Genomic DNA, 20,043 nt, shown 5'->3' with positions numbered 1-20,043 from the left:
TACCCCTATTCCCCTCACAGCACTACAGTTCCCATACATGTTTTGCCCGATGTGCTGTTGCAGTGACACCATGGCTGCAGTGGTCTCAGAGACCGGAACTGCTGGCAGCCACCTCTACAGTGGCCTCTTGGTGAATAGGAGATCCTGCTGGTCTCCTCTCACCCCTAGAGAGGAAATGGTGGGGGTTGCCTCCTGGGGTCTGCATCCATCCGGTGTAATCCAGAGCGGGGCCCTTTCCTACCCTGAAACAGCCTTCCCACTTCAATTATGATGTAGACAAGCCTTGTTCCTGATGTTGATCTTCCCTTATCCCTCCTTTGTGGGGGAGGCAACATTTTTTGGTTCGCCTCAGATGACAGCATATATTGGGCTGACCATGGTTGCTGGCAGCATATAGAACTGTCACCTCCATCCAATTCCACTCATTATGTATCACAATAAGGTTAATACATCAGTGAAATTTTCCCTGTCGCTGCTTCTTCATGTTGTTGTTGTTCAGTCGTTCAGTCGTGTCCGACTCTTCGTGACCCCATGGACCAGAGCACGCCAGGCACGCCTATCCTTCACTGCCTCTCGCAGTTTGGCCAGACTCATGTTAGTAGCTTCGAGAACACTGTCCAACCATCTCATCCTCTGTCGTCCCCTTCTCCTTGTGCCCTCCATCTTTCCCAACATCAGGGTCTTTTCTAGGGAGTCTTCTCTTCTCATGAGGTGGCCAAAGTACTGGAGCCTCAACTTCAGGATCTGTCCTTCTAGTGAGCACTCAGGCCTGATTTCTTTGAGAATGGATAGGTTTGATCTTCTTGCAGTCCATGGGACTCTCAAGAGTCTCCTCCAGCACCATAATTCAAAAGCATCAATTCTTCGGCGATCAGCCTTCTTGATGGTCCAGCTCTCACTTCCGTACATTACTACTGGGAAAACCATAGCTTTAACTATACGGACCTTTGTCGGCAAGGTGATGTCTCTGCTTTTTAAGATGCTGTCTAGGTTTGTCATTGCTTTTCTCCCAAAAAGCAGGCGTCTTCTAATTTCGTGACTGCTGTCACCATCTGCAGTGATCATGGAACCCAAGAAAGTGAAATCTCTCACTGCCTCCATTTCTTCCCCTTCTATTTGCCAGGAGGTGATGGGACCAGTGGCCATGATCTTAGTTTTTTTGATGTTGAGCTTCAGACCATATTTTGCGCTCTCCTCTTTCACCCTCATTAAAAGGTTCTTTAATTCCTCCTCACTTTCTGCCATCAAGGTAGTATCATCAGCATATCTGAGGTTGTTGATATTTTTTCCAGCAATCTTAATTCCGGTTTGGGATTCATCCAGTCCAGCCTTTCGCATGATGAATTCTGCATATAAGTTAAATAAGCAGGGAGACAATATACAGCCTTGTCGTACTCCTTTCCCAATTTTGAACCAATCAGTTGTTCCATATCCAGTTCTAACTGCAGCTTCTTGTCCCACATAGAGATTTCTCAGGAGACAAATGAGGTGATCCGGCACTCCCATTTCTTTAAGAACTTGCCATAGTTTGTTGTGGTTGACACAGTCAAATGCTTTTGCGTAGTCAATGAAGCAGAAGTAGATGTTTTTCTGGAACTCTCTAGCTTTCTCCATAATCCAGCGCATGTTTGCAATTTGGTCTCTGGTTCCTCTGCCCCTTCGAAATCCAGCTTGCACTTCTGGGAGTTCTCGGTCCACATACTGCTTAAGCCTGCCTTGTAGAATTTTAAGCATAACCTTGCTAGCGTGTGAAATGAGTGCGATTGTGCGGTAGTTGGAGCATTCTTTGGCACTGCCCTTCTTTGGGATTGGGATGTAGACTGATCTTCTCCAATCCTCTGGCCACTGCTGAGTTTTCCAAATTTGCTGGCATATTGAGTGTAGCACCTTAACAGCATCATCTTTTAAAATTTTTAATAGTTCAGCTGGAATATCATCACTTCCACTGGCCTTGTTGTTAGCGAGGCTTTCTAAGGCCCATTTGACTTCACTCTCCAGGATGTCTGGCTCAAGGTCAGCAACCACATTACCTGGGGTGTATGACACCTCCGTATCTTTTTGGTATAATTCCTCTGTGTATTCTTGCCACCTCTTCTTGATGTCTTCTGCTTCTGTTAGGTCCTTTCCACTTTTGTCCTTAATTGTGGTAATCTTTGTACGAAATCTTCCTTTCATATCTCCAATTTTCTTGAACAAATCTCTGGTTTTCCCCATTCTGTTATTTTCCTCTATTTCTTTGCATTGCTCGTTTAGAAAGGCCCTCTTGTCTCTCCTTGCTATTCTTTGGAAATCTGCATTCAATTTCCTGTATCTTTCACGATCTCCCTCGCATTTTGCTTGTCTTCTCTCCCCCGCTATTTGTAAGGCCTCATTGGACAGCCACTTTGCTTTCTTGCATTTCTTTTTCATTGGGATGGTTTTCGTTGCTGTCTCCTGTATAATGTTACGAGCCTCCATCCACAGTTCTTCAGGCACTCTATCCACCAAATCTAAATCCTTGAACCTGTTCTTCACTTCAACTGTGTATTCATAAGGAATTTGATTTAGATTGAATCTTACTGGCCCAGTGGTTTTTCCTACTTTCTTCAGTTTAAGCTGGAATTTTGCTATAAGAAGCTGATGATCTGAGCCACAGTCAGCTCCAGGTCTTGTTTTTGCTGAGTGTATAGAGCTTCTCCATCTTTGGCTGCAGAGAATATAATCAATCTGATTTCGATGTTGCCCATCTGGTGATGTCCATGTGTAGAGTCGTCTCTTGTGTTGTTGGAAAAGAGTGTTTGTGATGACCAGCTTGTTCTCTTGACAGAACTCTATTAGCCTTTGCCCTGCTTCATTTTGAACTCCAAGGCCAAACTTGCCAGTTGTTCCTTTTATCTCTTGACTCCCTACTTTAGCATTCCAATCCCCTATAATGAGAAGAACATCCTTCTTTGGTGTCATTTCTATAAGGTGTTGTAAGTCTTCATAGAATTGATCAATTTCAGTTTCTTCAGCACTGGTAGTTGGTGCATAAATTTGGATTACTGTGATGTTAAAAGGTCTGCCTTGGATTCGTATCGAGATCATTCTATCATTTTTGAAATTGCATCCCAGTACAGCTTTCGCCACTCTTTTGTTGACTATGAGGGCCACTCCATTTCTTTTACGCGATTCCTGCCCACAGTAGTAGATATGATAGTCATCCGAACTGAATTCGCCCATTCCTGTCCATTTTAGTTCACTGATGCCTAGGATGTCAATGTTTATTCTTGCCATCTCATTTTTTACCACATCCAGCTTTCCAAGGTTCATGGTTCTTACATTCCAGGTTCCTATGCAATACTTTTCTTTACAGCATTGGACTTTCCTTTCGCTTCCAGGCATATCAGCAACTGAGCGTCCTTTCGGCTTTGGCCCAGCCGCTTCATCAGCTCTGGATCTACTTGTACTTGTCCTCCGCTCTTCCCCAGTAGCATGTTGGACGCCTTCCGACCTGAGGGGCTCATCTTCCAGCGTCATATCTTTTATATGCCTGTTGTCTTTGTCCATGGAGTTTTCTTGGCAGGGATACTGGAGTGGGTTGCCAGTTCCTCCTCCAGGTGGATCACGTTTGGTCCAAACTCTTATCAAAATCCTGTTGTGCTCACCTTGAAGCTGTTAAAAGCACGTAATTGTGGAATATAACAATAACAATAATGATTAATAATAGTATGCAACTGTAAAGTGTTGTGGCTTGTTGTTGTTGTTCAGTCGTTCAGTCGTGTCCGACTCTTCGTGACCGCATGGACCAGAGCACGCCAGGCACGCCTATCTTTCACTGCCTCCCGCAGTTGGGCCAGACTCATGCCAGTCGCTTCGAGAACACTGTCCAACCATCTCATCCTCTGTCGTCCCCTTCTCCTTGTGCCCTCCATCTTTCCCAACATCAGGGTCTTTTCCAGGGAGTCTTTTCTTCTCACGAGGTGGCCAAAGCTTGTGGTTACCCTGGAGTTAAAAGCGCTCTGTGCATTCTTTAGGGAGGCTTCAGTCTGGATCGTTTCTTTTGGTTTCTTGGTTCCAATACTTAAATCCCATGAAAAGTTATCCGGAAGTCCTGCTCTGTGAGCCTTGAAGTCTCCAGTGTACGAGAATTTGAGTGGGGTTGTTATTACTTAAAATCAGTATTTGTATTAAACATTTCACAGTTACAAAACAAAGGAGGAGATAATGAACACTTAATGAGCTCTCTTGGGTATTGTTTTCTGCACTCCGGCAGCTTATGCCAATGCAGATCGCAGGGTGCACTCAGCGGGCATTGTCAGGGCAGGACTTTGAGGCAGAGGTCCAAGGCCCCTCTCAGCAGGAGGCCCCCCTCCCATAGGGCTGGCTTACCATATTTTTAAGTTACTAAAGTAATACACACTGACAACTAAATGAGGGGTCCCTGTAAGACCATTTTAAGTACATGGAATGATATACACTGCTATATTAATCAGGACCCCAAGAACTGTTATCATATTCCCACTCCCAGAGAAGGCCTGTGAATCCAGAGTCAGAAAATTACCTGTGCCATCTTACAGGTAGACCAACTTCTTGGGGGCTGCTGGGAGTTTAGCAGAACTTACTCCCAAGGAAGAACTGAAAAAATTGAATATGGAAACAGGATGGGCAACATATAGAGAACATATAGAGAACTACTGGACTTTACAGACACAATTGTAAGCCTGAAGAAGATGGGAAAAGTTGGTAACCAGGTGACAGACTGGTTGCAATACCGTCAATTGAATTAAATATTTAAAGTTGATAAACAATGTGGTTTTATAGAACAGACCTCAGAATTTGAGAGAAAGCTGATAGATAATAATGAGAAGTTAATTTCTAAAAATGTATAAGTTATTATTAGAATGGGAGACAAAGGATGGAATGGTGAAAACAGCAATTGGGCTAGAGTTGTGGGCCACAATATAGAGTTAGATTTGTGGGAAAAGCTATTCTCTTAAGGAAAATTATTGGCAAATGATTTACAGATGGTAAAGGTAAAGGGACCCCTGACCATTAGGTCCAGACGTGTCCGACTCTGGGGTTGTGGCGCTCATCTCGCTTTACTGGCCAAGGGAGCTGGTGTCCAGCTTCCGGGTCATGTGGCCAGCATGACAAAGCTGCTTCTGGCGAACCAGAGCAGCACATAGAAACGCCGTTTACCTTCCCGCCGGAGCGGTACCTATTTATCTACTTGCACTTTTGACTGCTAGGTGGGCAGGAGCTGGGACCAAGCAACAGGAGCTCACTCCGTTGCGGGGATTTGAACCACCGACCTTCTGATCAGCGAGCCCTAGGCTCTGTGGTTTAACCCACAGCGCCACCCACATCCACTTACAGATGGTACTTGATGTCAAATAAATTAGGGAAAATGTGTAAGTCACAATCAGGTAAATGTAAGCGTAAAGCTACAGATTGAACTTTTTGCTGTATGTGGTAGTTAAAGAATAATGGTAAATGATATATAACGAATTAAAAAAATTATTTCGGAAGAGCTTTCCGAAGAGGCTAGAGGCCTTTCTGTTAGGGATAATGAGGTCCAAGGTAATAAGTAAACAAATAAATTTATTTGTGTGAGCCACTACAGCAGCAAGAATCCTATATGCACACAGATGGAGAGCAGATAGTACCTACAAAGGAAGACAGGCAGATGAAATTAATGGAATACGCAGAAATAGCAAGCTTAACCAGCAGCAAAATTAGAGAGGGAGAAGAGAAAAGTTTTGAAGAGGAATGGAAGCCATTTGTAGACTACCTAAAAAACCGTTGTTAAAATGTTAGGACTTTAGTGAGTAAGCTCGGCAGTTATAGTTTATAATGAGAAGAATTTGAACATTTAAATAGTTAGAAAAAAATAGAATATGCAGCAGGAATGGGAAACTTTAGGGAGCCATGGAAGGATAGATGGGAAGTCGTCGGAATAGAATTAAGAATCCATGTAATGTATCTATTTTTTCTTTCATTTTTTCTTTTATTCTTCAGCTCTATATTTTGTACTTTTATAAATTCAACAACAACAACAACAACAATATGTATTTAGGCACTGGCAGGTGGTAACATTCTGACTTGGTGGGGCTGCAATTTTTAAGCCCCATCACGAGACGGCTTGTAAAGTGCCATGACACATGTGCAGAGTGAAAAGATCAAGAACTGTGCGACTTTGAACTTGAGTTGTTTCCCCTCATCCCTGTTACTCTCATTGGGAGAGATGTGCCCTTCAGCAGGCCATGGCTGCACCCGAGGAGAGATCATCGCTTCACATTTTCAGCACCAAGCCACGCACTGCAAGGGTGAGGGCTGAGAGACTCGGTGTTGCCCAACAGGTAATGGCTTTTCCCACCTGCGCTGCCCCACCTCCAGCCAGAGGAACCTTCAGAAGAGAGCTGCTGCCAAGGGAATTATGTGCATTTTAATGAGCTAAACGGAGAGATTATGAGTCATGGGGATGTGGGGAGTGTGCATGAATTCAACAATGCTCAATTCATATTGTTTTTTGGCAGCTGTTTTGTTAATGTTGCTAATATTTTATAGATTATGAACACTGTACTGATTTCTTAATCAGATAACATGACTTTTGCTTTAATGGTAACTTCAGCTTCTTTTCCAGTTGGTGCTTTGTTAACGGTGTTTTAGAGATTGCTTTGTAATTGCTTCGCTAACGATTTTTTAATCAGTCTACATAATTTATACTGTATTACACTGCTGGATGAACAGCTCAGTCGGTAGAGGCTCTTAACCTCAGGGTCCTACGTTTGAGGCCCATATTGGGCAAAAGATTCCTGCATTGCAGGGGGTTGGACTAGATGACCGGGGGTGTCACCTCCCAACTTTACAGTTCTATGACGTGCTATCATGCTGTTGTTGCTTATTGCCTTGTGAGCTGAGAGAGAATGAGAGAATGAATGAATGAATCTTTCTTTGTGTCAGCTATCGGCCATAGCAATAAAACAATATGATATACAAAGAAGAGAAATAAAAAGTCAATCATATAAAATACATTTTAGGGTTTTGAATGAATAGTCAAATAGTGGATCTTATTCTGATTGCCCCAGCTAAAAACCCTGCAACCTTGTAAGCTGCTTTAGGATTCATTGGGATTATTATTATTATTATTATTATTATTACACTAATAATAATAATAATAATAATAATAATAATAATAATAATAATAATAATAATAATAATAATAATATATTTATTATTTGTACCTCACCCATCTGGCCGGGTCCCCCCAGCCACTCTGGGCGGCTTCCAACAGAATATTACAATAGTCTATTAAACATTAAAAGCTTCCCTAAACAGGGCTGCCTTCAGGTATTTTCTGAATGTCAAGGTAGTTGTTTATCTCCTTGACCTCTGCCTGGTTCCCTGTAGATTTAATAAACCAGATGTCAAAGAGAAAAAGGCCTTCTCGGTAGTGGCACCCGCCCTGTGGAACACCCTCCCTTCAGAGGTCAAGGAGATAAACAACTACCTTGACATTCAGAAAATACCCGAAGGCAGCCCTGTTTAGGGAAGCTTTTAATGTTTAATAGACTATTGTAATATTCTGTTGGAAGCCGCCCAGAGTGGCTGAGGAAACCCATCCAGATGGTTGGGGTATAATTAAGTAATTAATTAATAAATAAAATAAATTACTATAAGGCATTTTTTCCCAGCCAGAACTCCTTTCCAGCACCTCTCAGGTGGGCGCCATTGCCATTCTTAGAGAACAAGGGAAGCGTTCATGGTGAGTTCTGGCACCTCTTTTTCTAGAATAGCCCCGAATAAAACAACCCAATAAATAAAGTATGCTCTGCTGTCCTCGGACGTGCGACACGTGTGCAGGACAGGAAGCTGCTCCTGCTTCTTTCTCCGGCCGCTCGACTGTCTCCCGGGGAGTCCCGCGCGCCGCAGTAGACCGAGCCCCCCCCCCCAGCTCCCGTTTTCAGAGTCCACTGGACGCGCGTCTGACCAACTGCACGTCTGAACGGCGGCTCGGAAAAAGCGAAACAGGTGCGGCGGGGCTCGGCTCCAGCAGCAACCAACCCCGGCAACCTCTCTCGTGTCTCCCCAGCGCGCTCCTCTTCGCCTCGTCCCGGGCAGCAGCCAGCGAGCCTCTCGCCCGCCCCGGCGCCGCCTCTCCGGCCGAGGGGGAGCGAAGGCAGGCGGGCGGGAGCCGGGGAGGAAGGGGAGGGCGCCACGAAGGGTCCCGAGGACGCCGCCGCCGCCTCCTCCTCCTCACATGACTGCCGAGAGGGAAAGAGAGAGGCGAGCCATGGACGAGGAGCCGCCCGCCGCGGGAACGGGGGCAGCCGGAGGGGCCTCAGGTGCGGGTTGCGCTGAGGGGAGCCCAGGGCCGCGCGAGGGGCAAGCACGGGCCGTTAGCTCTTTCCTGTTTTTCTGCACCGCTGAGGTATTATTGGGTTGGCGGTGGCGGGGAGCCGCTGCTGCACCTCTTGCCGGGGAAGGGGCGGCGCTGGGCTGAGGCACCTGGAGGACCTTGCGAGGGCGCCCGCCCGCCCCGGCACCTATTTCCCCACCCCCCAGGGCGCCCACAAGCCCCCCACCCCTGGGCGCGCTCGTCTCCGTGAGGGTTGTTTGCAGGAAGGCAGCTTTTCCGCGCCGCGCTTCGCCGCCGATGGCCGCGCGCTCTTCGAAAGTACAGCAGCAGTCTTTGCATTACATAGATACACAGATTATATAGTTGGCGGATTCGGGAGAAGAGGGGGAAAAGGAAACCTTTCTTCTTTCGCTCAGCGCCTTGTTAATCTGTGGAACTCGCTCCCGCATGGGACAGCGGCTGCCACCCAATTTGGGTTCCTTTCAAAGGGGACTAGGGGAGAGGGCGATGGGTGGGCTACTGGCCAGGGTGGCATTGCCGCGCCTGCACAGTTGGAGGCAGCGATGCTTCTGAAAATGACCAGTTGCTGGAAACTACAGGAGGGGGGAGACTGCATACATCATCATCATCATCATCATCATCATCATTATTTATTAGTGAGAATTACGTAAGGAACAGTGGCAATTCATAAAACTGTTCTTGGTGGCCTTGGGAAGACAAGGAACACCCGTGCTAAAAATATTTTGCCTTGGTTCAGCCCCTTGATGTATTGTCATGCAGCAGTTTCACATTTTAGTGCTCTGTGGGAAATAGTCGTTCATGAATAGTTTACTTGAAATAGTTGTGGTTATTACTCTAGATAGAAGGATTTATATATGTCACTTTATTTCTAGGTGGCTATATTTGCAATAATATTTGCAATATTATTTCTTTAACTTCCAATCCTAACAATCCTTCCTAGGGTTACTCAGGCCCACTGAGTTCAATGGGGTTTACCACTATGCAAGTGTACATTATAAAAAATAAAAAAATCCTTCCAGTAGCACCTTAGAGAGCAACAAAGTTTGTTCTTGGTATGAGCTTTCGTGTGCCTGAAGTGTGCATGCTCATACCAAGAACAAACTTAGTTGGTCTCTAAGGTGCTACTGGAAGGATTTTTTTATTTTTTATTTTGTTTTGACTATGGCGGACCAACACGGCTACCTCCCTGTAACTGCAAGTGTACATTAGTTTGCTGTAGCAAAACAAGTTGTGTGTTAACCTTAAAGGCTAGCAAATTAGCCTTAGTTCGGTAATAAATTCTCTGGCAGGTACCACAAGCTACTTTGTAGTATTTCTATAGTATGGCATGGGAAATAGTTGTTTTGAAATAGCTTAGGTCATGTTATTTATTATTATTCCCTTTGAATTAGTAGTATTTCTATAGCTACTGTGGGAATCGGCAATAGTTCCTCTGAAATAGTTCTTCTGCTTAATGTGGAAGTAGAATCTGACGCTGCTTCTGTTGAAGTAGTATTTCTAGCAAATGTGGAAGTCTTTGTAATCTGCTTCATTCGTGAAAAAGGCCTGTTAAAACCCAAGCAGGTATTGAGATAAACATTTAACAATGCAGTTTCTATAGGCCGCCTGACAATGCTTAATGTTTACTTGTTTGAATAATGCCTAGGTATATTAAGCTGATGGCCATGTCTTCTGTTGCACATATCATTCTGATAGCACCAAAGTGATGAAATGTGCCTTAGGAGCCTACTTAGCAATATGCTTTTGCAGCCACATAGGTCGGATAACTGAGATCTTTATATGCTGAGGAAAATGAATGCCATTGTTGGAGGAGGAAGGTGTGTAGCTTGTTAGCAGAGCATTTGCTTTGCATGCAGAAAGTCCCAGGTTCAGTTCCTGGCATCTCCAGATAGGGGTGGGACATTTCACTGTTTGACATGCTGGAAAGCCTCTGCCAGTCAATACAGATGGGGCTTTCCCCCCAGCTGGAACTTGTATTGTATTGTATTGTATTGGAATTTGTATTGTATTTTAGTATTTGTTAGAGGCCACCCAGAGTGGCCGGGGAGACCCAGCCAGATGGGCGGGGTATAAATAAATTATTATTATTATTATTATTATTATTATTATTACTGGAAGTGGGTGCCATTGCCATTATAAGAGTACAAGGGAGACATTCGTAGTGAGTTCAGGCACCTCTCATTCTAGAAGAATGGCACTGAATATAGACAATAAATATTCAATTAGATGGACCAGTTTGGTCTGACAGCATCCTATGTTTGTTCCCTAAAATTGTTTGGTCAATGGCTGGAAATCATAGAATTGTAGAGTTGGGTCATCTAGTCCAACCCCCTGCAATGCAGGAATCTCAGCTAAAGCATCCATGACAGATGACCATCCAACCTCTGCTTACAAACCTCCAAGGAAGGAGAGTCCACCACCTCTTGAGGGAGTCTGTTCCACTGTCAAACAGCTCTTACTGTCAGAAAGTTTCCCCTGATGTTTAGTCGGAATCTCCTTTCTTGCAACTTGAAGCCATGGGTTCAAGTCCTGCCCTCCAGAGCAGGAGAAAACAAGCTTGTTCCCTCTTCCATGTGGCATCCCTTGAGATATTTGAAGATGGCTATCGTATCTCTTCTCATTCACCTCTTTTCCAGGCTAAACATACCCAGCTCCCTCAACTGTTCCTCATAAGGCTTGGTTTCAAGGCTTCCTTGATCATCTTGGTTGCTCTCCTCTGCATACCTTCCAGCTTCTCCACATCCCTCTTAAATCGTGGTACCCAGAATTGGATACAGTATTCCAGGTGTCATCTGACCAAGGCAGAATATAGTGGTACTGTTACTTCCCTTGATCTGGACACTATACTTCGGTTGATGCAGCCTAGAATAGCATTAGCAAATACATTTGAGGAAAATATATGAAAGTTCCAGGAGGATGAAGCAACTTGCGCTGAAAGTGCGCTCAACAGCATGCAAGCCCAAGTGACTCAAAATGTTCAGATGCGATTTACTGATTGCTCTGCCTGCCTTTTGTGTGGAAAACGGATTCATCCCTCTTCCTGTTTAATGGCCTTTAATGTCCATACACGCAGCACCAGAAGATAATATTCTGCTTGTGTATGCTGAAATCCATGTCTTTTCTTGATAAGTTGGTACCTCCTGACTCTCTATGAATCAGCTTCCAGTGTCTTGTATCATGCAGGCACAATCCTATGCTGACAGAGCAATCCAAGCATACTTGCTTACTCAAAAGAAAGTCATAATGAGTTCAGCGGGTTTTACTTCTTAGTAAGTACCGGTATGTAAGACCATTTCTTAAAGCATGGGTAGGCAAAACTAAGGCCCGGGGCTGGATCTGGCCCAATCGCCTTCTAAATTCGGCCCACAGACAGTCCGGGAATCAGCATGTTTTTTACATGAGTAGAATGTGTCCTTTTATTTAAAATGCATCTTTGGGTTATATGTGGGGCATAGGAATTCGTTCATTCCCCCTCCCCCAATATAGTCCGCCCCCCCCCACAAGGTCTGGGGGACAGTGGACCGGCCCCCTGCTGAAAAAGTTTGCTGACCCTTGTCTTAAAGGAAGGATTTGCATCCTTTTCATACATTATTACATTGAAGTTAGTAAAGTTACTGTGTCATTCCACCCTTCTTCTTCCAAGGAGTCTGCTCATACTCCTCTCATTCTGACAACAGGCCTGTGGGAGGAGGTTAGCATGTGACTGCGTGAGCTTCACTTCAGCAGGGATTTGAACCCAAGTCTTCCTTCCAAGTCCTAATACGGCACTCTATGCACTATGCCAGGCATAGGCAACCTCAGCCCTCCAGATGTTTTGGGACTACAATTCCCATCATCTGGAGGGCCGAGGTTGCCTATGCCTGCACTATGCCATACTGGCTATAATTTCTTAAACTGCTTCCACAATCTGTATGCTGAATCCTTGGCAGCAATTCTCTCTGTTCAAACTTACGATGCAAATTTGTAAGTGGAAAATTGAAGCGAAGGAGAGTTGCTTAAGGCCACCCAGTTAATTTATGGCTGTCATGAGATTGGACCAAGGTCTTCCTAGTCTTGATTTTACACTGGCTATTAAAAATGGCTTGGCTTGGCCAAACAGAATATTCCGAATAATCCAGCTGTTTCATATTGAAGGTTGTTTTTGGGAGAGGGAGTGTGTGATTTTCCTGGCGTGAGGGAAAGCGAAGAATTGCAGAAGTGAGACAGTATGTGTCACTTAGTGAAACTCCCGTGTAAACTTGTAGGCGGTAGTTTTGCCTTCTGGTGAATTCTAGCAATGCTGATGTGGTTGGGGGTTTCCGGGGTGGGGGGAAACCACCCCCCACTACACACAAAACCCCCTAACCCCTTCATAGGAGGAAGCTATTGATGGACAGTTGTAAATCTTCGTACGGGATTGTTTACATCTGGTTGTAAATTGCTTTGAGAGCTTTTTTTTTTTTTTTTTAAGGAAGCAGGATTTAAAAAATAATAATCTGGTTAATACTTAATTGAGAGTAAACTGTGCTGATTTCTTTGGAGCTCACCACCATGTAATCCTGATTATAGCCTCTGTCAATAGATAGAAAGTCACGAGCTCGAAATCTCTCTAGAATAAGATAGGGAAGAAGAAGGAAAGGAAAGGCTGATGAATGACCCTTCATTATTATGTTCAGATGCTTGGCTCCATAATGGCAGGGAAACATCTGGTTTTGCTAAGGGGAAATCTGGGCTCCCTGCATTATTTGGACCCGGAGTCCCCACCCCCCACAGGTCACGGCTTGAGATAGTGAGGATGAAACCTTGTCTGTTCTTCCTGGTGGACTGGTCACATTGCTTCCTGAGGAATTCCCCCCCCCCTTCCCATGCTCTTTGGGATTGTCGATTTGCTGAGGTTGCTGTTATGATGCCCATTTTCTATTTTACGGTTCCCTTGAATATTAGCATCTTGGAAAGTGTTTGGCAAATGCAGCAGCAGTTGTTTAGACAACCAGTTTTGTCCGGACCCCGGACCCTAAGATAATTATGTGTTCTGTAGACTTTTATGCTTGCGTAAGTTCTGTCAGGCTCTGTGCCAGGTGGCTGGAAAACAGAGGGACGCCGCTCAAATGCATCATCATGACCCAAACTAGCTTTTCCTTATAACTAAAATTAGTTTTTCATTTTACTATTGTGTATAAAAAGAAATCAGCCCTGAGTACTCACTAGAAGGACAGATCCTGAAGTTGAGGCTCCAGTACTTTGGCCACCTCATGAGAAGAGAAGAATCCCTAGAAAAGACCCTGATGTTGGGAAAGATGGAGGGCACAAGGAGAAGGGGACGACAGAGGATGAGATGGTTGGACAGTGTTCTCGAAGCTACTAACATGAGTTTGGCCAAACTGCGAGAGGCAGTGAAGGATAGGCGTGCCTGGCGTGCTCTGGTCCATGGGGTCACGAAGAGTCGGACACGACTGAACGACTGAACAACAACATAAAACTGATGCAGCCTAGCAGTGTACTGTTGTGGGGCGTGCATGCGACAGCGATGAATTATCTCAGAATGATGATCAACGGCTAAATTTGTTGACCCTCCTGTTCGTTGAGCCTTGGTGGGTAGCTCTGAAAGACGGGGCCTTCTCGGTTGTGACACCATGGCATTAGAATTCCCTCCGTGGTGGGTGTACTTGGCTCCATCACCATTTTGTCAAGATGGGGCAGTTTTGAGAAGTGTTGGTTGACTCAGGCTTGTGATGATGGTGTGCTTTTACAATTGTGCTTCTGTGTAATTTGGTCCTTGTTTATATAAACATTCATTCATTCATTCTGTTAAATTGTTGAGCTGAATCATAAATGGGGGGGAATCTTACCTTTCCAGTAACTTGCTATAGATTTCAATTGTATTATTGTAAAATATTTTGAACATATAATGTGTATGGCAGTGGATTATGCTGTCAGTTTGTTTTAATCATATTTTGAGTGGCTCCATTTCTTACTGTAATACTTTGTGACTCCTTGCCTTCCACCTGCGCTGTGTCAGGAAGATTTTGGGCATCACATGGCAGGACAGAATCTCAAACAAAGATGTTTCCCAAGCCCACAATCCAAGCATATTCACACTCCTGTCTCAGCGATGTCTATGCCAGTGTTTTTCAACCACTGTTCCGCGGCACACTAGTGTGCCGCGAGATGTTGCCTGGTGTGCCGTGGGAAAAATTGAAAAATTACTTTATATATAGTCAATATAGGCACAGAGTTAACTTTTTTAACATTTTCTAATGGTGGTGTGCCTCGTGATTTTTTTCATGAAACAAGTGTGCCTTTGCCCAAAAAAGGTTGAAAAACACTGGTCTATGCTGCCTTGGTCATGTTCATAGAACGGAAGATGGCAGGATCCCCAAAAACGTGCTCTATGTGAAGCTGGTTGTTGGTACTAGGCCCGTCGGCAGACCAACTCTGTGTTTCGAAGATTGTGACATGAAGGCTGGCAGCATTAACCTTGCAGTGTGGGAATCCCTTGCAGACGACCTCTGCCCGGAGACAGTCAGTCAGGTTGTGTATCCACAGCAGTGACTAGAGGAGAAATGACCACTGGGAGGAGAAAGAAGAAATGCCATAGTACCCCTGCTTCAACACAACTGGACACTTTGCTCTGCCCCAGCTGCAACAAAACATGTCTCTCCCGTATTGGTCTCTAAAACCACAGCAGGCGCTACAACTCTTCAACTGTTTGACTTCACCCCTGAAGGTTCACTCCTCCATTGTCTCCCGAGACAGACGGATGCCAACCAACTTTATGACTCTGGCTAAGCACTTGAGAGCAGAATAAATATAAATGGGTTCTCCTTAGGATTCTTTTAAATTTTTGTGTTAGCCGCCTTTGGAATTAATCAGCAAAAGTTGCACACTCTTCCCAAGCTTTGCATGATGTTATAGAGGTAGAAAAGCGGGGAGAGGAAAACGTTCTGGGTCAGCATTGATCTAAAACCTATTTGGGACTGAGGAGCTTAAGAAGCTGGCCTGGTAGCGCCATAAGTGGGGTGGGGTGTTGATCACAAGTTTGGGGTGGAGGCAAAAAGCCTTGTGAGCTAGGATGTATCACAGTGACATCTTGGAGGAAAAAGAAGCCGTTGACTAGGAAACCATGTAGACGAGGTAGTTGTCTATGCACAATGTCATTGCACTGATATCATAGTCAATTTGGATGAATGGGTTCCTGAAGAGGTTTGGTATCGGGGAAGAAAATGCTTGCTCAACTTTCTTGTTTGTTTTTCATGCTGGGGTGTCTCACACAAAGGGATCCCAGTGTTCCCAAATTGATCTATCAGCAGTTTATGTTGCACCATGTATTATTGCAGGCATAGGCAAGCTCGGCCCTCCAGATGTTTTGGGACTACAACTCCCACCACCCCTAGCTAACAGGACCAGTGGTCAGGGATGATAGGAATTGTAGTCCCAAAAACATCTGGAGGGCCGAGTTTGCCTATGCCTGTATTATTGCATCAAAGGAGCGGTGTTGGCGGCAGCAGGGATAGTAGGAGCTGGTGCTATTCACGTCTTGTGTTGGTTTTAAAGTCTGCACCAGCAGTAGTGCTGTAGGCCAGTTTTATCTGATAGGCAGCAGATGACAGTTGTTAACCTAGTTTTCTGCAATCTTTGGATGAGCTTCAAGGTAAGGTGGTGTTTGGGTTTGGAGGAGGGCTCAGGATTGTAAAGATTTCTTGAAACCTGACCTCTTGAGTATGGCATTGGTGTTTCTCCTCTCAGAGTTGTGCAATACAAAGATAGACAGCAGGAAACGTAGGGCTGTTTGGGGTGTGATGTTTTGTATTTGCCTATTTTTACTTTATTGTCTACTACCATGACACTGTTTGACTGAGCTGGCGGTTTGGAAATACTCTTACAAATAAATAACTAGGAAGGCATGTGCACAGAAACAAGTATAAAACTCTCAGAAAAAAAATCAGACATAGGCCTGACCTTTGAAGCTTCCAGAGTAGCTCTCACAAGATATTTGTGCTTGTATATTTAGAAGATAAGTATAAAACGTAGTGTTGGAACAAGAACGTGCTCTGACTAGGATTGTCTTGATTTCACTCGCTTCCTCTCTTGGCTTCAGTCGTGAATTCCATTTGTAGCTCCATAAGAACCATTCACAACTGTATTTATTTATAATTGTATGAAATGGAAAAGGCAAGCCACAGTTTCACCAGTGTGTATATATTTGCATTACAGTTGATTGAATTGTTTGATTATTGTGTGACATCTATTGTGCGATGATTCCTTTGACCATAGGAGGTGCTGAGTAGCTTTGTGTTTCAGCATAACGGCGGTGTTGTCCAAGGTCTCCAAAAATGAAAGGGGCCTGCCATTGAGCCAGTCAAAGTACATGCAGCCCGCGATGTGCTCACATGGAGATAGTACTCCTTAGAAGGAAGCAGTTGTATGTCATCCACTTCAATGAAGTATTTGCAACTTAAATAAATAACTTTGCCTGGTTTTGGAAACAACAGTTCATACCAATGGACTGAGAGCACTGTCCATCCTGGTCTTCTTGGCTGGTGATCCTGGGTCTGTTCGCCACTGATCTTTGCCAGCCGGATGATAGATGTGCTTCTGAAGAGCTTCGGAGGACATTGTCCTCCAGACTTGCCATTCATTCCCTGGCAGTGGACTTCTCTTGATGTTATTCCACAACACGTCAGTTGAGTCCCTTGAGGGGCTGCTTTGTGAGTTGTGTTACTTGGCAAAGGGATTAGTCTTGGCATCAAAGCCTGAACTTCATGCTCAATGACTTTGTACTAGGAACTGTACTGCCGGATATAGTAAATATTTGGTGTAATAATGAAGAGGCCACTTGTTTATTTATTTCTGTTTTTGTCCCGTCCCCCCGTTGTGGCCTGTGTAAACTTGGCCTTGATATTAGAAAGCATTTTGGAGACTCCTAAGTACAGATAACAGTTCTGGACATGAGCATTCAAAAGGAAAGACCGCTTAGAGTCATATGATCAGCCTGGAGCTTGTATTACGCTTCATTATCTCAGCATTTTCTGTATTCTAGAGCCAGCGGGACAGGACTCTCTCTCTTTCTTTCGCAGGCGTATCTAATCTTTAACAACCATTCCGTTGTTTATTAGCTATCTAATGCTGATGAGGCTCACAGTGGAGTGGAAGAAAGCTGCCCAAGTAGTAGATAAAACTACATTATTTCTTTGAACGGCTTCCAGTTGGATTCACTTCTTATCTAGCTTTGGACAAACAAGGATGGATGGATGTGTATTTAGGTGATATACCTGTGCCAGAAAAATACTGAAAGGTGAAAATAGGGTGTCAGGGTTTTTTTTTTTTTTTTGGTAAATGGCAGAAAGTGTTAAAAGAAGTTCAAAGCAGAAATGCACTGGTGTGGGCTTCCTTCACCTGACCGTTGAGCTGGTGATTTCCCTGCCTTTTAGCTAGGAATGCAATGTTGAGTTGACATGAAAACCCATACTTGGTGTTGGTGCTGACCTTTAAAGCCCTAAACGGCCTCGGTCCAGTATACCTGAAGGAGCGTCTACACCCCCATCATTCTGCCCGGACACTGAGGTTCAGCGCCGAGGGCCTTCTGGCGGTTCCCTCACTGCGAGAAGTGAGGTTACAGGGAACCAGGCAGAGGGCCTTCTCGGTAGTGGCACCCTCCCTGTGGAACGCCCTCCCATCAGATGCCAAGGAAATAAACAACTACTGTATCTTACTTATAAAAGACATCTGAAGGCAGCCTTGTTTAGGGAAGTTTTTAATGTTTGATGTTTTATCATGTTTTTAATATTCTGTTGGGAGCCACCCAGAGTGGCTGGGGAAACCTAGCCAGATGGGCGGGGTAGAATTAAATTACTACTACTACTACTACTACTACTACTACTACTACTACCGGTATTTGATTATTCAAAAGCACATCCTATTTTCTTCAGTGGTTATAGGGCTGCAACCTAAATCAGTTATTTTAATTGATTAAAAACATATATTTTGAATCAGAAGCTGCTTCCAATTAATAGGTCAGTAGAACATATCGTATTTTTCGCTCCATAGGGCGCACCGGATCATAGGGCGCACCTCGTTTTTAGAGGAGGAAGCAAGAAAAATTTTTTTTTCTGGTTTTCCTCCTCTAAAAGCCCTGTTGCAGCTTTTTGCAAAGGGAAAATCCCTGTTTTAAAAAATGCACTTTAAAAATATACTTTAAAAAATGCTTACAAAAATTGCAGGTGTGAAGTCCCATCTTAAGAGCTCTTCTGAGAGAGAGAGAGAGAGAGAATGGAAATGCTGTTTTTAAAAGCATAGTTACTGTAAAAACTGCTGTGCTTTATCTAAAAACAAAGGTTGGCTTTTTTCTTCCTCACGGCTTTTGTTTTTCTTGTGAGCAAATTTGTGCAGTTCTTTGGGTTGCAATCCTGCGTGCACCTCTGTGGGAGCAAGCCCCACCGAACATGGTGGGACTTGGGTCTGACTACACATTGAATTGTTCTGTTGATTAATTCACAGTCCAAAATAAAAATAAAAATCAGTCCAAAAATTATTTGATTAACATTTGTTTAACTGGTGACAAATCTGCTTCAACAAATTAATTGATATGTGCATTATCAACACCTGATAATACTTTGGCAAAAGTAGAGGGGATGCAACATTTCTATGAACAAAAGCATCTGTTGCTTTTGTTCCTCTTGTGGCAATATGTCGGAACAGTCATATTTGGTGAGGGTGCGCATCAATCTTGGCTTTGTCGAGCCATGTCCCAGGGGGTAAGGCATTTGGTTTGTGTGCAAAGCACATGGCATCTCACTAGGTGGCCTGCGAATGCCCCTGTCTGAAACCCTGGACAGCAGCTGCCAGTCCATGCAAAGACAGTTAGATGAACTGGTGGTTTGCCTCTGTATATGGCAGCTTCCTCTGGTGCTGTAAGTACCGTAATAGATGTTGTTGATAGATTGAAGCACATTCTCTTTCTTTACATACAATGCCGTCTTCAGCTTCAAGGCAGGGTGGTTAAAAATCAACAGTTTTTTAAAAATCAGATTTTTTTCAATTTCAATTGGATTTTTAAAATAAATTGCTTTTGGAGGAAAAATCTTTCCAAAGATAGTTTTCTATTTAAGTTACATTATAGTCCAAAGGCTATTCATCAGGAAATAAGGATTTGTTTTAAATTTTTCATGTGTGCTAAAGCCCTTAAGGGGTTTTTTTTAATTGTTCAACCACATCAGTTAACAAACATGGCTACATATGCTATAATGTTATTGTTTCAGTTAAATAAATTGTTTAAATTGTTACTAAGGAAATGATTATTTTTCTCCTTCCAATAAAGTACAGCAGAAAAGTTGTCCGAATATAAACAGTTAACTTATTAAACCTCACAATAATTTCATAATTTCCATGTATTTCTAATAGTGTGACCAAATTAGTAATTTTTGATATGAACTACTCTGAAAATTTGTTATTCCAAAAATGAAAACTTCATCTGGTTGTAAATATTAAGAGTATACCAGCAAGAATGAGTCTTTCTGTAAAAAAAATGATTTAAATCAAATCTTACTGGCTAGTGATTTAAATTGTGATTTAAATCGATTTCATTATAATCAAATCCACCGTGATTCTAGGTGCGAGAGTGTTAATAGACCAAGGCGTCCAGTACCTGTTCACGTGAGAACTTCTCATAGCTGAGTGGTTTTTGCATCATCAGTGGATGAGTCTGATGGGATGCTGGAGAAGAT

The 20,043-nt window shown here is 43.8% G+C and overlaps 1 protein-coding gene across 1 annotated transcript in view; it reads left to right on the top strand.

The window, feature by feature from the left end:
• Positions 1-8,240: 8,240 nt before the first annotated feature.
• Positions 8,241-20,043, top strand: part of SNX8 (sorting nexin 8) — a 33,092-nt gene continuing 21,289 nt past the window's right edge. Inside the window, exon 1 of the mRNA XM_033167209.1 lies at positions 8,241-8,306. Within this exon, the coding sequence (XP_033023100.1) occupies positions 8,255-8,306 (52 nt within the window). The 5' untranslated portion in view covers positions 8,241-8,254. The remainder of the gene's footprint in view (positions 8,307-20,043) is intronic.

This window comes from Lacerta agilis, chromosome 13, assembly GCF_009819535.1.
Source record: "Lacerta agilis isolate rLacAgi1 chromosome 13, rLacAgi1.pri, whole genome shotgun sequence".
NCBI lineage: Eukaryota > Metazoa > Chordata > Lepidosauria > Squamata > Lacertidae > Lacerta > Lacerta agilis.
Note: the sequence above shows the minus strand (reverse complement) of the source record. Positions and strands in the feature narration are given on the sequence as shown.